The sequence below is a fragment of the Labeo rohita genome, chromosome 11 (genome assembly GCF_022985175.1).
Source record: "Labeo rohita strain BAU-BD-2019 chromosome 11, IGBB_LRoh.1.0, whole genome shotgun sequence".
NCBI lineage: Eukaryota > Metazoa > Chordata > Actinopteri > Cypriniformes > Cyprinidae > Labeo > Labeo rohita.
The window spans coordinates 21410420-21427529 of NC_066879.1; the positions used below are offsets into that span (position 1 = coordinate 21410420).

The window sequence follows — 17110 nt, forward strand, 5'->3', positions numbered from 1 at the left end:
ACAGCATGTGAACTCACTGCGGCCATCCCTCTCCAGTGGACACAGTAAAGAGAGTAAGCAGGGCCCAAAGCACGTTGTCGTAGTGGAAATCGTACTTCTTCCACTCCCGCTTCTGCGATTTGACCTCATTATCACGCTCGTATACCAAATATTCGCCCCTGAAACACAAATACACATGCATAATTAAGCAAACAGCCATTTTTAAATAAAGATGGGCGAGTATATGTGTATTATTGTGGACCATGTTGCCAAATTCATGTCAATTTTGGTACCCTTTCATGTGCAAAATTTCCATTATTTGACATTTGACTGCCATCGTTCATGGCAAGTCGTCTCTACTTACCTGCAGTCACGGGCAAACTCTTTAGACTCGTCGGTGCAGTAGAAGAACCGTCCCTTAAACAGCTGTACGGCCACCACAGCGAAGATGAACATGAACAGCATATAGACAATAAGGATGTTCAACACGTTCTTCAGAGAGTTCACTACACAGTCAAACACAGCCTGGGAGAAAGAGACACAAAATTAGCATAGTACGCTAACTTGGCAAGCAAAACAAGATAACATGTATACAGTGCCTTGCAAAAGTATTCATACCCCTTCATTTTTTTCACATTTTGTTATGTTGCTGCCTTATGTTAAACTGCTTTAAACAATTTTTTCCCCACATCAATCTACACTCCATACACCATAATGACAAAGCAAAAACATAACTGTCACAAAAAAATACTTAATAATAAAAAAAAAAGTACATTGCATAAGTATTCATACCCTTAACTCAGTACGTAGTTGAAGCACCTTTTCAGCCTCAAGTTATTTTGGGTATGAATACTTTTGCAAGGCACTGTATGTGTAGGTGTTTGTGTGTGCAGCTATGATAGTACTTTTAGTTTGGGAAGACGTTTGATGGTCTTGAGTGGACGTAGTACCCTTAGGACCCTCAGAGACTTGATGATACTAATGTCTTTTCCCTTACTGCTCCCCCTGTGGATTGAAGACAAACAACAGCATATCAACATGCTGTATGGTGAGACATTGCAGACTTCTTAAAAGACCTTTTCCATCACATTTCACTTCTAAGCCATTCGTTGGGCTTGCTTTTTCTCTAAACGTAGAAGATAGATTTAATATCACCATGCAACAGTTAATACCAAAGTAACTTTCATGTATTAGACTGATATTTGTGGAATGTTTATCATCAAAAATCTTTTTTTTTCTTCAAGCAAGTCTTCACAGGCCTTCAGATTCACAACCATTGCAGGTTTCTGGTCTACTTGTTACCTTCTGTGGGCATTCCAAAAGCATAACACATTCAAGTAAGTATCAAAACTGTCAGGCATTTTCCGGTGCAATGCCCAGCCAAACCTCTTTCTTTCTTTTTGGTTTTTAGCTGTGTTAGAGAAGACAGGGGAATGGAGGTCTGGGATATGGAGGCTGTTTGTGTTAATCGTAGGTAACATGACAAGACTGAGGGTTCATTGAGATGCAGAAGGCTAGCGGACTTGAGTCCAACTGTATCTTGTCCCTAGAAGAACTTGTGGAAGCTCAAACCAGGAGACAAAGACAAGTTACAAGGACATTTCATTGCATTCAAACCAATAAGGAAACAAAAGGAAAGAACTGTTGATTAACCTCCTGCCTCCAAAGCACATTTGGATTTTTAAGATACTCAAGAAACGCTGGCCGTTTTGAAAAATTTTGAACTGGCCATTTTAAAGAACTCAATGTTTAATGTCACAATGGCGTAAGTCTGTCTACACTGGATGCATCAAATTTGATTATCCCAAATATTTACTAAAATTAGAAATAATGCTATATTGCCAGTAAACGCCAGACTTTGCAATTATTTATTTTAAAATAATAATAAATATGGCATTAAATAAATAATATTAAAAAAATGAATGAATAAATAACTAAATAAATAAATAAACAGGTAATAATTAGGTATTTAATTATTATTATTATTATTATTAATAATTCTAAAAGTAATCAAATTCAGAGTACAAAAATTCTAAAAAGGGTTAATTAAAAAAATAATAATAGTAGGTAAATAATGAGACTTTTTAAATATACAGTTGAGGTCAAAAGTTTACATACACTTTGCAGAATCTGCAAAATGTTAATTATTTTACCATAATAAGAGAGATCATACAAAATGATCTGAATAAGATATTTCACATAAAAGATGTTTACATATAGTCCACAAGGGAAAACAATAGTTAAATTTATAAAAATGACCCTGTTCAAAAGTTTACATACACTTCTCAATACTGTGTTGTTACCTAAATGATCCACAGCTGTGTTTTCTTCACACTGAGGACAACTGAGGGACTCATGTGCAACTATTACAGAGGGTTCAAAAGCTCACTGATGCTCCAAAAAGAAAAAAAAAATGCATTAAGAGCCAGGGGTGTAAACCTTTGAATAGAAAAGTTGCATTAATGCATTGTTTTTCCTTCTGGAGCATCAGTGAGCTATGAATCGTCAGTAATAGTTGTATATGAGTCCCTCAGTTGTCCTCAGTGTGAAGAGATGGATCTAAAAATCATAAAGTCGTTGTTGAAAAGGGTTCAAATACACAAAAATGCTGAAGACAGCGGGCAGTTTAACTGTGCAGGACAAACAAGGGACTCATGAATAGCTATCACTAAAAAAAAAAAAAACACAGCTGTGAATCATTTAAGTCAGTACCAAACAAAAAATAACTTGAATTTTGTATGATCCCTCTTATTTTGGTAAAATAATTAACATTTTTATAATTAACAATTAACATATACATTTAACAATCTGCAAGGTGTGTGTAAACTTTTGACTTCAACTGTATAGCTAATAACATTAATAGCAAAAATGTGAACAGAGAGACAGATGGCTGGAGCAGTCTAGAGTAGACTAGTGTAATGTAAGTGCCATCTCAAGCCATATGCGCCCAGTGTAAACAGTGTTAGCCATCAAGGGTGAATCCTTATTGACCCAGGATCAGTCTTGTGAATGTGGCAGGGGTATTTTCTAAGTATTTACACAGGTCCCAAAGACAAACAGAGAACTCTTCAATCAAGCGGCCAAGACAGCCGTCTTTAACTATGAACTTCCAGGTAAGTCCCAGCTGAAGACCGGCCAGCTCATGGCAGATTGATTGAGTCGGAGCGTTGGAAAAGGTCCAGTTTACTGATAATCAATTACTCGCTCCTGACTGTGCTCAGAGAAACGTGTGCAGTACCGTAACAGTGTGCAAAAGTGTGATCACTTCAGTAACTTTGCGTTCAGTCGTTTAGGTCCACAGATGGACCTGTTAGAACCAACGTAAGTCACGGCAGAATAAAACAAGCAGTGGAATGGAGAGAACCAGAGCGGATGAGCAAAGAGCAAGGGAGGATGGGTCGGGAAGGGAAAAAGAAAGAAAGAGAGAGAAGCCATCGCGTGAGCTGGACGGTAGCCGTGCGACAATAAGGAGGGGAGACTTTACCGAGAGAGGCTCCTGTTGATCACCAAGGCGTAGACATAAGAGAGGGTCAGAGACAGACAGCGAGAGAGGAATACACACACAGAAAAATAGAAAGAGAGACAGAAAAAGAAACAAGATACTGGGAGTGGCTTGGCAGAGGAACAACATCAATATGAGAGACAGACAGACAGAGAAAAGGACCAAACAAAAAAACCTCAGCGAATGATTAAAAGAGTTGAAAGCCCCTGTGTTCAGATATTGTAAAGTGCAAACCAAGTTAACCGGAATTAAAGACGCACTAAGCAGTGTTTTACACTTCTGACAAATAAAACTGTTGCATAATTGATCACAGTTGATAAATATTCTAGAATTGGTCATTAAAAACAATTGCTTTTGTATTATTTGTGTGATGTGATCCAATAGGTGTCAGTATTAAAACTTTGCTTAATGCGTCTTTAAATAATGTACTAAAAATTTCTATAGACATATATAATATAACTAACCATTGCTAAGCACCGCCTACTTGGTTACTCTTATCCACTCACACAAGCTTAAGAATAATTGGAGATTTTTTTTATTAACAGCATTTTTAGTGAACTGTGCGGTAAAAACTGAAAGGATATCATTGTTCACATTGCATATCTGTTTAAATTTGTCTGTAAACTGTTGTTGTGTAACAGTTGCAAAAGCAACTATAATGCTGGAGGGAGGGGCTTAGCAAAGGGTCAATCAGTCTTAAAGATATAGTTCACCCAAAAATAAATATTCTGTCATTGATTACTCACCCTCATCATAAGACCTTTGTTCATCTTCAGAACACAAATTAAGATATTTCTGATGAAATTCAAGTTTTCTGACCCTGCATAGACAGCAACACGATATGCAATAGTCCATGTGACATCTGTGGTTTCACTTTTTGTGCTTTCATAGCTTCATAACACCACAGATGTCACATGGACTATTTTAACATGTCCTTACTACCTTTCTGGGCCTTGAACGTGTAAGTTGCCTTACTGTCTAGCAGGTTCAGAAAGCTCTTGAATTTCCTTAAAAATGACTTAATTTGTGTTTCAAAGGTGAACAAAGGTATTACAGGTTTAGAACGACGTGAGGGTGAGTAATAATGACAGAATGTTATTTTTGGGTGAACTATCACTTTAAAACCTAGAGAGAATCCATTTAAAGGCTGTTGAGAAGTCTGATAGGAAGTAGTGTACAGATCTAAGTTGAGATCGCATCTGTCCGTTTATTTCTCAACCAAGCTCATTATCTGAGAAAAGATCAGCACTTACAACTATAGTGTTATATAGTGAGTACTCGAAAATCTGATCTCTCCTCTGATCTCTCCTCTAGAAAGTCTATTTGCTGCCAGCACACAGATGTAAGATTGTATTGTACACTGATATTTATATGCCCTGATGCCCTGATTTTTAAATAGACTTTTAAGTTTTGGATCGGTAAATTTCATATGTTTACATTTATTTGATCAAAAATACAGTTAAAACAGTTACATGAATATTACACTTTAAAACATTAAATCAAATTGTGCTGATCTGCTCATCAAATTCAGCTGCTTTTTTAGTGACTAACGCATGCTCGCAATTGCAACACACACACCTGAGTCTGCTGCTCTTCGTTGTATTGACTCTGACTGAATCATTCTTATACACTAACCCCTGCCAGGTTTTTGGCAGGTCTTTACTCTGGGCCTGTCCCCAATCAATATCTAAGGATTCAAACTTGTCACACTTATAGATTAGGACAACCCACTGCAGTAGGGGAGAATCCTCCCTCTGCCATGCCAACTTTTAAAGCAGGGGGAGATTCTCGACACCTTAGCACACTTTATCAGACACTCGAGCCGGAATGGAGGTGGAATCCATAACTGACTGCAGTGGAGCCAAAATGGCCGCCACACTGCAGTCGCCTCAAGGTGGCAGCGTAGGACGGTATTTGTTTAAGCAACATATAGAGTCCTCAACCCCACGGTTATTGGGTTACATGCTTCTAATTTGGTATTTGTATTAACTTCATTCTTCATTCTAAGAACGAAGGTGGCAAAAGCATAATCATTTGTTGAGTTGTATTCTGAAACTGTAACTGCAAGCCTTTCCTCCACCAAACCAAGCTATTCTGGGTAATCTGAGATGCTTGTGTATCATGTGATAATGCATATACCCAGAATGCATCCACTTAGAAAGCATTAGCCAGTGGAGAGAATTGTTCACTTAAAAATAAACTTTATTCACCCTCATGTTGTATCAAACCTGCACACTGTTAGTTTTAGCAATAGACACTAAATAAGACTTAAAAATGTACAGGTTTGAAACAACATAAGAGAGAGCAAATAATCACAGGTAATAATGAAAAGGTATAACCTTTAATTTGGCGTGTGTGAGTGCGAGAGAGAGAATGAGATATACAACAACAGATGAAGGACAGAAAATGAACGAACGTCAAAAACACCATGAGGAGCAACTGTCAACCTGGAGTCCTTAACATATCCTTCTATATCTCTTGTTCTCTCTATCTCTTGTGGTCTCTCTTTTTCACTCACAAATGATAAACAGCTTGACAGCTGGAATCTGTCCAAGGAAGCTTAGTGCTGATGGAGGGAGAGGAGAGGACAGGAAAGAAGAGGAAAGGAAAGGTGAAGGGATAGGATGGGGAAGAACTGTTTTTAGGAATGAGAACAGAAAGAGACGCAGGACAGGGTTGATAGAGTGGAGAGGCTTCATTTAGACTAGGGTCAGGGGAGGAGGATAAAAACGGGGCGTTTGCGTGTGGAGTGATTTTGAGCTCAAAGCAGAGTTTAAAACTGTAAGACTATGTGTATGCGAACATATGAACTCATAGACATTCAGCTAACACACAGTCATTCATATCAGCATACTGCGTGCCTTCTTTTTTCCAATGAGTACAGAAATAAGTTAGACTAAAACTGATTAAATCAGTGTTATATATCAATAAATAATATGCATATTAAATAAATAAAATAAATACATCACTGTTCAAAAAGTTGGAGTCTGTAATTTAAAGCGCAGCAAGGCTGCATTTGTTTAATACAGAATATGGTACAAACACTGACACTGTATAATTTAAAATAAACCTGATCATTTTTTCAGGATTTATTGAAAAACAAATATTCTGTAATGTCTTTACTGTAATTTTTGATTAATTTAACGCTTCCCTGCTGAATAAAAAAATGATATCTGATCCCAAGCTTTTGAACAGTATTGTATATATTAATATATTGTTTAAAATATTACATTTGAGGCCACTCTATGTATGCTGATAGTTTGACTGATGTAAATAATCATGTCCACCTTCCTCAGTCTCTGATTTTTTTGTCTGTTGGTGCCAGTTTTGCTTTTAAAGGAGTTTGGATAGCAAAGTGTTAAAGACAAAACAACATTTTGACAAACAGTGAAGCAAAAGACATCTTAAGGCCAGGTTATTGGTTAGATAGCAAGGTACTAACTTACTATTTATACTGGATTATACAAGCACGTAAAATTAAAGTGTTTTTTTTTTTTAAGATCACATATTATGATGTGTATTTTGGCTAAATGGATAATATAATAATTGCATATACATGTATGTGTTGAAACACATGCAATTCCAAAATTAAAGTCAGGGTTCGTATAGATACTATAAAATGAAATTCCAGGACTTTCAAGTACTTTTCAAACAATACTTTTTTGATTTTCAAGGACTTCAAACAGAGATCTCACTTATCAATGTCTTTCAAACTCTAAAAAATATAAAACAAAATGGTAACCTCAAATTAACCATGTTTTTCCTACATTAACGACGGTTTAAACATGGTATGTGTAGTAAAACTGTGGTTATACAAAAAAAAACATAGTTACTACACTTTTACTATAGTAAAACTGCAGTTAATTTTCTTAAAGGATTTGTGTATACTTTCATTCCTTTTTCTTTGTTTTTTTTCTTAACTGTACTGCAGAAAAAACATTCACGAGCTAGCTCCGAAGTCCCGAACCGAATCAAATGATTCGCAATCTGTGCTCCGAAGTTCTGATCTGAATCAAAAGATTCGCTAACCCACACCGAAGTCTTGATCAGAATCAAAACATTCGTGATCCACGTTTTGAAGTTCCAATCTAATTCAAAAGATTTGCGAACCCACACCGAAGTTTCAATCTGAATCTAAAGATTTACGAACCTGCTCTGAAATTCCAATCTGAATCAAAAGATTTGCAAACCCACACCAAAGTCTTGATCTGAAACAAAAGTTTTGCAAACCACGCTTCGAAGTTCCAATCTGAATCAAAAGATTTGCGAACCCACACTGAAGTCTCGATCTGAATCAAAAGATTTGCGAACCCTATCCAAAGTTCCGATCTGAATAAAAAGATTTGCAAACTCACACCGAAGTCTCGATCAGAATCAAAAGATTTGCGATCCACGCTTCGAAGTTCCAATCTGAAACAAAAGATTTGTAAACCCGTTCTGAAGTTCCAATCTAATGCAAAAGATTCGCGAACACATACCGAAGTTTCAATCTGAATCTAAAGATTTACGTTCCATGCTTCGAAGTTCCAATCTGAATTAAAAGATTTGTGAACCTGCTCTGAAGTTCTGATCTGAATCAAACGATTTGCGAACCCACACCGAAGTCTCGATCTGAAACAAAAGATTTACGATTCACGCTTCAAAGTTCCAATCTGAATCAAAAGATTTGCGAACCCACACCAAAGTCTCAATCTGAATCAAAAGATTCGTGAACCTGCTCCAAAGTTCCAATCTGAATCAAATGATTCGCGATCCGAAGCCCCGATCTGAATAAGGATTGACGAGCCATAATTTCATATCAGGATTCGGAGCACGGATTGCGAATTAAATTAAATAAAACAATTAAACACTTATTTCACAGATACATTGTCTTTTAATAATTCAAGCACTTTTCAAGTACCTCTTCAGGAATATTACTCTTTTCAAGAGTTTTTCAGGCCTTAAATTTCAAAAAGTCAAATTCAAGCACTTTAAGCACCTCGTACGAACCCTGTAAAGTGTAACAACAACAAAAAACAATAATAATAATTTACATTTAGTAACTTGCAAGTGGCTTGCCTTTACAGTTGATTACAGTTGAAAAGCCTGGGTTAAGTACAAGCTTGAGAAATTGCATAATGCATACATCAAACTGAAACTGTTCATGAGATATTAATTCACGCAAATCTATTTTTTTTCTAAAAAAGAAAAGAAAGCCACTAAATAATATCAGCATATATTCTAATTCCTTATTTAAAAGTGTGAAGACACTTAAAGCTACAAAGGCTAGTGTTATGTCATTTAAGACACTCTGCAATCCCCACATAATCTGATACATACAGTATGAAAAACGTGTCTTATACACATATATGTAATCTGGCCTATGGGACTGAGGAGGATGTACACATACTAGATCATACATGCAGAATAGAAGCAAGAAAAATTAAAAGGGGTTAGATAAGAGTAAAAATCATTCCACGCTCAGAGCCCCATCAGCAGTGTTTACTCGTTCTCCTTTCTTAGTGACTAGCTGATCTTTCCGCTTTAGGGTTCAGCTTTATTCTTCAACCACCCTCTTTATATCCCCAGGCTGCTGCTCCCCCAGGCCGTGCAAAGGAAAGAAACCAGAGTACCTGTGGCAGGACGGGCTCTCGCTGATCCAGACGTGGAAACTGCCTGGGCACTAAAGGGCTACAGGTGCCTGGAGACCCCTCACCCCCACAGGGCCCCAAAAGGGCTCAAATCTACCCTTTTCAGCATAGGGAAAGCGTGAGGGGACAGGGTTATGGTGAATACTTGGTTGGTGAAGTAATAATGAATGGAAAAGAGCCCTGATACTTCAATAAATTGAAAATTTCAAATAAATAAAATGTATTTAAAAAATAAAATACATTTATTTAAAAGTAATCGTTATTTGTAATAGAGTTTTATTTATTTGAAAAAATTCTAATAAATAAAATACATTATTTAGAAAAAGTAGACCAGATTTTTTTATAAAGTAATCGTTCTGTGTAACGTATTTATTTGAAAAAATTCAAATAAATAAAATACATTTACTAGTACTAGTACTTGAAAAAAAAAATGTAAATAAATAAATTTTATTTAAAAAAATGAATAGATTTATTTAAAAGTAATCATTCTGTGTAATGGTAGAGTTTTATTTATTTGAATAAAAAAATGTAAATAAATAAAATGTATTTTAAAAAAATGAATATATTTATTTAAAAGTAATCATTTTGTGTAACGGTAGAGTTTTATTTATTTGAAAAAATTCAAATAAACAAAATACATTAGTAAAAATAGGCCAGATTTTATAAATTACATTTATTAGTAAAAGTAGGCCAGATTTATTTAAATATAATCGTTTTGTGTAACTGCAGAGTTTTATTTATTTGTAAAAATAAAGATGCAAGCAGAATTCTCTATTTTCTATCCCATTTCCGCCAAGAGAAATCATCTTATATATCACCAAGATCCTATTTATGCTTTTGTTGCTACTGACTGGAGTTGTTTGAGAGAAATAAGAGCTCATGTACTGATGGAAGTCGTGGTTAAAAAATGAAAGGAAATGTGTTCTGACAATCTGTTAAGCACAAAGAGGAAGCACTGAGTGCGCGATGAGATACAGGATGAATGGTGAGAGACGAAAGATGGACTAAAAGTTTCTGTGCATCACACACAGCTAATGGCAGGAGTTGGATGGGAAAGATGGGAGCTGTTTGGTCCGAGAGAGAATAGAGACAGACAGACTGGTCCTGACAGAAAGTTTGATGCGTGTGTTTGTGCAAGTGTGTGTGTGAAGTGAGAAAGACCTTCATCTTTGTGGCTGATTGAGTGAAATAGAATGCAAAGTGACAAAAAATAGAGATAGAGAGCTTAGAAGAAGGGCACACGGTGCTGACAGGAGAAGAAAAGAGGAAGAGACCAAGAGAGAAAGGGGCAGAGAGTATTGACGAGGCTCCAGGGTGGCAGTTGGGCAACAAGGTGGCAGAAGAGACGATAAGGGGCAGCAGGCAGTATTCGGGGCAGGAAATGTTGGGATAAAGGGCACTTACGTGAAGGCAAAGGCTACCAGGGCACCACTAACCACTACAAAGTCCAGAAAGTTCCACAGGTCACGAAAATATGAGCCCTCATGTAAAACCAAGCCTAATACCACCATCTGAAACAGAGCAGAGGATTAAATCAAATAACACAAACAATGACATGCTAAAACGCAACCGCACATATAATTTCATGCACACTTTACCTTGATGAGCATCTCAAATGTAAACACACCAGTGAAGACGTAGTCAAAGTAACGCAATACCTGGAAAAGAGGAAGCAAATGCATTAAATAAAGTCCGGCATCAGATGCATAGTCTATGCCAGAACTAAACACAGGGATCGTACAGATACTGTAAAATGAAATTCCAGATCTTTCTACTTTTTAAATCTGAGATCTCACTTATCAAACAATGTCTTCTCATTCAAATTAAAAAAAAAAGAAATGTGAAGCACATGCAAAGTATTACTACAAAATTTTCTCTATATTTGTGTATAACTTCTTTCTTTGTTCTTTGTTTTGTTTTTATAACTGTACTACCTTAATTGTTTGATGTTTCTACTGTTTAAGAAAAAAAATCGAATAAAAAGTTTGGCGAAACTGCTCTGAACTCCTCATCTGAAACAAATGATTCGTCATACCTGCTCCAAAGTCCCGAACTGAATCAAATGATTTCCGAACCCGCACAGAAGTCCCGATATGAATCAAATTATACACGCTCCATGCTCCAAAGTTCTGATCTAAATCGAATGATTTGCGAATCATTATTCAGATTGTGTATCGCGAATCATTTGACTCAGAACTCTGTGCAATTCGCTAAATTATTCACAAACCCGTTCGGTCTAACTTGCACATTCGCACTACGTTAAGTTCCGATCTGAATTAAATGATTCAAGAAACGCAGTTTGCATTATTATTTGCATTACGTGATTTAAAGTCCCTATCTAAGTCAAATGATTTGCGAACCTGCTCCGAAGTTCCAATCTAAATCAAATGAGTTGCAATCCACAATCTGAATAATGATTCACGAATCATTTGACTCAAAGTCCCGATCTGAAACTAATGATTTGTGATACGAGATCCTATTGGAGCACTTTGAAACAGTGAATCACTTTGCAACGCATTGGTTTAACTGATTCAGAGTTTCGATAAGCTCAGTTTCACCCATCACCCATGCTTTTTAAAATCATTACAAGTGATGTCGGAATTTGAAAATGATTGGCTCTTTTAATTTAACCTGCCTTTTGCCAGTGAATCACTTAAAATGAATGATCAAAGTCACGAGTTTGAATCAATCAAAGCGGATCCAGCGTAATGACTCAAATTTGGTTATCTATTCCTCTTTTCACATCTTCAGCCATGTTTACAGAACACTGTCAGTACTACTACTGGCTTAGCTCGCTAGTTTACTGAAATAAGCGAAAAAAGTATGATGTTTTTTGAACTGCGTGAATTTTGAAGGACGTGCTTATTGTAAAAATTAAATACTTATTTTATAGATACATTGTCTTTTAATAATTCAAGCACTTTTCAAGTACCTCTTTAGGAATATTTCTATTTCCATGGGTTTTCCATGCTTTATATTTTAAAAAGTCAAATTCATGTACTTCAAGCACTTTAAGCACCTTGTACGAACCCTGTAAACATTAGCTCTTAGGACCAGCTGTTGGTTGCTTAGGTATAAATAAAAACGCTTTTTAGTTTTATGTTTGGTGTCGTCATATAATTTCTAAAGAAAAAAAAAAAGACAAACGAAAACAGACTAAATTTATTTAAACCTTTTTTTACTGTCACAGTATGCAAATGCATTAAAATTACTTCTAGAAAGGTTAGCTAGGACACAAATAATATTGAGAACAGCAGTCTTACGTTGTTTCGAGGTGATTCCGGCCACACCGGATCTTCAGCAGCTAAAGCAATGCTGCTCATAGCGATGACTGACAGAATACACATCTCGAAATAACGTAGCGTCAGGATATAATGACAACATCTTCGGAACCTGAAAACTCACATTGGTTATTTTAAATAAATTTACTTTGCACACATGCGCTTACATACACTTGATGAACACACACTTACGGGTTGGTAGTGGATAGGATGAAACAGGAACTGAACGGGGGAATGGGTTTGGGGCCGTCTTCATCGCCGCCATTGTCCTCCTCCTCTTCTTTCTTCTCTCCTTCTTTAGCTGGCTCTGTGTTGGCATTCTTGTTTACTGCACAATGAGGGGAGCGTGGGAAGAAGGGAGTGCACATAAATCCACAAACATAATCAAATATCAAATAGTACAACATTTGCTTTTACAGTTAAACACACGTGTTTGCAGATAGGCCTAAGATTCACATAATAATGTTATAAATCTGTATGTCTTTCTTCTGCAGAATATGCAAAAAAGACATCTGAAAGAGTGATTCAAAGCTGTTTTTGCAAAAGAGAATGAGATCCAGAAAAGCACTGGACTACTGACTTTCATTGTATAAAAAAAGAAAAAAAAAGTTTTTTATTTTTGGGCGAACTGGTTCTTTAAATGCTCCTAGAATTTTCTGTAATCATACATGCACATGTTCGTCCCTCACCTTGTAACTTGGCGTTGAATGAGGGGTAAATTGGGGGCATATCTATGGCAGTGTGGTCAAGTTTGCTGGGGGTTTTGGTGCAGTCTGTCAGTATGAGACTGCTGTCGTGAAAATCTGGTCTACGCAGGTTCAGCAGGTTATTGGCCTGCTCTGGGTCACAGTAGGGGTCATAAAAGTCGGGGTCAGGGTCGTGGATGGCCATCTTGCTGCTATTGCGTAGGTTATCCAGGTCCTCGCTGTACTGGCTCTCTGCATGAGGAAGACCTGGCTGAATTGGACGAGCTGTTGACAAACCGCCCTCTCTAAAAAAAAAAAAAAAAAAAAAAAAAAAGAAGAAAAAAACGGTAAGAGGTTAACAGCTGAAACAACAGTTACAGTATGCTGTATCCAGCAACATTTTTTTTTAGTAAACTACTTTTAGTTTTTATTAATATTTATGAATATTTAAAATGTTGTTTTTTTTACATCTATTCTATTTTAGTTTTAGTTAGCACATCAATGGAAACTTGGCAACTAATTGAAATAAAAGATTTTTAAATGTTAAATTTCAGTTAATATTTATTTCAAGTAACAATTTTTTTTATGGTTTTACTTTCAGTTAACGACAATAACACTGAATTCTGAGAATGTTAGGATTAAAAAGTACTGAATGTAATAACGCTATTAAAGGAACAGTTCACCCAAAAATTCTGTCATTAATTACTTACCTTTGTTCACCTTCGGAACACAATTTAAGATATTTCTGATAAAATCCGAGAGCTTTCTGAACCTGCATACACAGCAATGCAACTGACACGTTCAAGGCCCAGAAAGGTAGTAAGGGCACTGATAAAATAGTCCATGTGACATCAATGGTTTACCCATAATGATTTGAAGCTACGAGAATATTTTTTGTGCACAACGAAAACTAAAATAATGACTTCCGTGTATGTCTTCAAGAGTACTATGACGCGAGTGTCAAAGACCAACACTGAAGAGAAGAAATTGTTGAATAAAGTTGTTATTTTTGTTTTCTTTACTTAAACTGAAACGAATACAGTGATCGGTCATGCCACATTAAATTGTAATAGACATATTGTTTGTATTTCAATTTAAAACGAACAGATTTTGAAAGGTGAGACTTTGGAAAATCTCCCGACACTACCAATCCGGGCTATCTGCAAAAGGCTAGAATAAACTCTCAAAATATTATAACTTTAATCTCGTAATTGATTAAATCTATAATTGAATTCTCGTAATTTTGACTTTATTCTCCAAATATTTCGACATTATTCACAAATTTTGAATTTATTGTTGTAATATTTAGATATTATTCTCTAAATATTATGGCTTTACTCTCATAATCTTAGTTTTTTTTCAGTCAAAGTTAAACCATTGATGTCACATGGACTATTTTAACAATTTATTTACTAATGTACCTTTCTGTGCCTTGAACGTGTCAGTTGTGTTGCTGTCTATGGAGGGCCAGAAAGCTCTTGGATTTCATCAAAAATATCTTAATTTGTGTTCTGAAGATTAACGAAAGTCTTACGAGTTCGGAACGACATGAGGGTGAGTAATTAATGACAGAATGTTCATTTTTGGATGAACTATCCCTTTAAATATTAAAAAGTCAGTGGGTCGATTCATTTAGATAAATGATAACCAGATAAATGATTCACCAGTTCACCTCAATTCTTAGAGTACCTACGCAGTTTCGAAGAAACACAGAACACTCACTTTCTAGCTCGATGCTGTCGACTCCGTTCCCTATCCCTCCTTCCGTCTCCATCCCCATGGTTTCCATGGCGATGCCTCCTCTGCCTCTTCTCTTGGCCCTCCTCCCCTTCTCCTCCTGCTTCCCCTCTGCTGTGGTGTTCTCTGTGTCTTCTCCCACCATCTTCATCCTTCTTTCTGTGCTGGTGGTGTCGGGGTCGCCTGTGCTCCCCTGCGCCCTCACCGTCCTCGCCTCCTCTCTGGGCACAATCGCAGCCTGCATCCCCCAGCTCTGAGTGGTGTAGGGACTGGCGGCTGGAGTGGTGGTGGTGGTGATGATGATGATGATGACTGTGATGGTGGTGGTATCTCGACTGGTGCTGCACGTATTCTTCACCCCGCTGCTGGTTTAGCTCCTGGGGGTTTGGTTCACCCGGTCGGGGCTTGTTGGTATTGTTGTTGCGGTTCTCCTGAGGATTTACTACTAGTGGGCGGTCCAAGTGGGTCTTCATGTCAGGACGGTTGCGGTAGTTCATCTAAAAATAGAAAAATCAGATTTAATCAATACATCAAGGAATAGCTGTCCCAAAAAAGAACATTTTTTATCATTTACTCACCCTCATGCTGTTCAAGTTTCTTTCTTAGGTTGAACGCAAAAGAAAATATTTTGAAGAATTTTAAAGAACCAAACTATTGTTGGTCTCCACTGACTTAAAAATAGATAAAAAATACTATGGAAGTCAATGGGGAATGACACAAGGGTGAGTAAATGATGACAAACTTTTCGTTTTTGAACTATCCCTTTAACAGTTAATAAAACTTTGACATACATTCGATAAAAAAAAAAACTTCCCAAGAAAAAGAACAGAACAGGAAATCAGAGTTGACTCTATTTACATTCTTAATATGTTACAAAACTTGCTTTTTGTAAACTGAAAGCACCAGTATTAAAACTTCTGGTTAATTCTTAGCATGAAATAGTTAAAATAGTACATTATTTTGTCTGAATAAATTACAAATAAAACACTAAAACAAAAATATTATTTTAAATGCATTTAAAATTATTTCTTTTAATGCTTTTGAAAAAAGTATGCTCACCAATGCTGCATTTATTCAATCAAAAATACAGTAAAACAGCAATATTATGAAATATTATCACAATTTAAAATAACAGTTTTTTATTTTAATATTATATTTTAAAATGTAATTTATTCCTGTAATGCAAAGCTGGATTTTCAGCAGCCATTACTCCAGTCTTCAGTGTCACATGATCCTTCAGAAATTATTCTAATATGCAATCATTTTTCTTATTATTTATTTTTATTTTCTATAATGCTGAAAAGGATTCTTTGATGAATAGAAAGTTAAAAAGAATAGTATGTATTTGTAATAATGTATACGTTTTTACAGTCATGTTTGATCAATTAATCATTTTCAATTTTATCATAGCTGAATAAAAGTATTACGTTTTTTACATATGAAAATTTTAATGTGGGTTTTGTTGGTTGATTTTCTTTATTTATATTTAGTTGATATCGTTAGTTTTATAGTTTTTAGTAAATCATAGTAAATCATTTTAGCAAATCATTGCTCTTCATATGTGACCCTGGGCCAAAAAACAGTCTTAATTTTTTATGGTTTGATATATGGTTTGTTAGGATTGGACAATGTTTGGCCGAAATGCAACTATTTGAAAATATAGAATCTGAGGGTGCAAAAAATCGAAATATTGAGAAAATCACCTTTAAAATTGACCAAATAAAGATCTTAGCAATGCACAGTATTAATCAAAAATTAAGTTTTGATATAGTTAGGGTAGGAAATTTACAAAATATCTTCTTGAAACATGATCTTTACTTTATATCCTAATGATTTTTGGCATAAAAGAAAAATCAATCATTTTGACCCATACAATGTATTTTTGGCTATTGCTACAAATATACCCATGCTACTTAAGGTCCAGGATCACATATGTGATCTACGTGTCTCTATTTGTCTCTGACCTTCCAGTGATCTTCTGCATCAAGTTCATTGTAAAGCGCCTCTCTGCTGGTCATCAGGTTCTGTCTGCGGATCTCACTTGTGCGCTGCTCCCACACCGACTTGGAAACTTTCGAGTTCTTCTGCTGCTCTTTACTAAAGAAATACAGAGAGACAGAAACAGAGAACGATTTTAACCCAACAACAAAGAAAGGCCTTGGTTTTCTCCCCCTAAAGCATCTACGAGCAATGACCCAGAGTGAAAAGAAATGATAGTGTCCCTTAGTCCCCAGCAAGAGAACATGGATGTGGCTCATGAATTCTGTGAAGGGAGTGATGACATACTGAACAATA

General features: G+C 36.1%; 1 protein-coding gene across 21 annotated transcripts in view; it reads right to left on the reverse strand.

Moving 5' to 3' along the window:
* cacna1ab (calcium channel, voltage-dependent, P/Q type, alpha 1A subunit, b) overlaps positions 1-17110 on the reverse strand; it is a 155473-nt gene that overhangs the window by 44557 nt on the left and 93806 nt on the right. For all 21 annotated transcript variants that reach the window (XM_051123503.1, XM_051123502.1, XM_051123494.1 and 18 more), the window contains 10 exons: positions 16780-16912; positions 14801-15312; positions 13082-13383; positions 12585-12720; positions 12375-12504; positions 10710-10769; positions 10516-10622; positions 885-984; positions 344-504; positions 18-158 (listed from right to left, as the gene is read on the reverse strand). In XM_051123503.1, the coding sequence (XP_050979460.1) occupies positions 18-158; positions 344-504; positions 885-984; positions 10516-10622; positions 10710-10769; positions 12375-12504; positions 12585-12720; positions 13082-13383; positions 14801-15312; positions 16780-16912 (1782 nt within the window). The remainder of the gene's footprint in view (positions 1-17; positions 159-343; positions 505-884; positions 985-10515; positions 10623-10709; positions 10770-12374; positions 12505-12584; positions 12721-13081; positions 13384-14800; positions 15313-16779; positions 16913-17110) is intronic.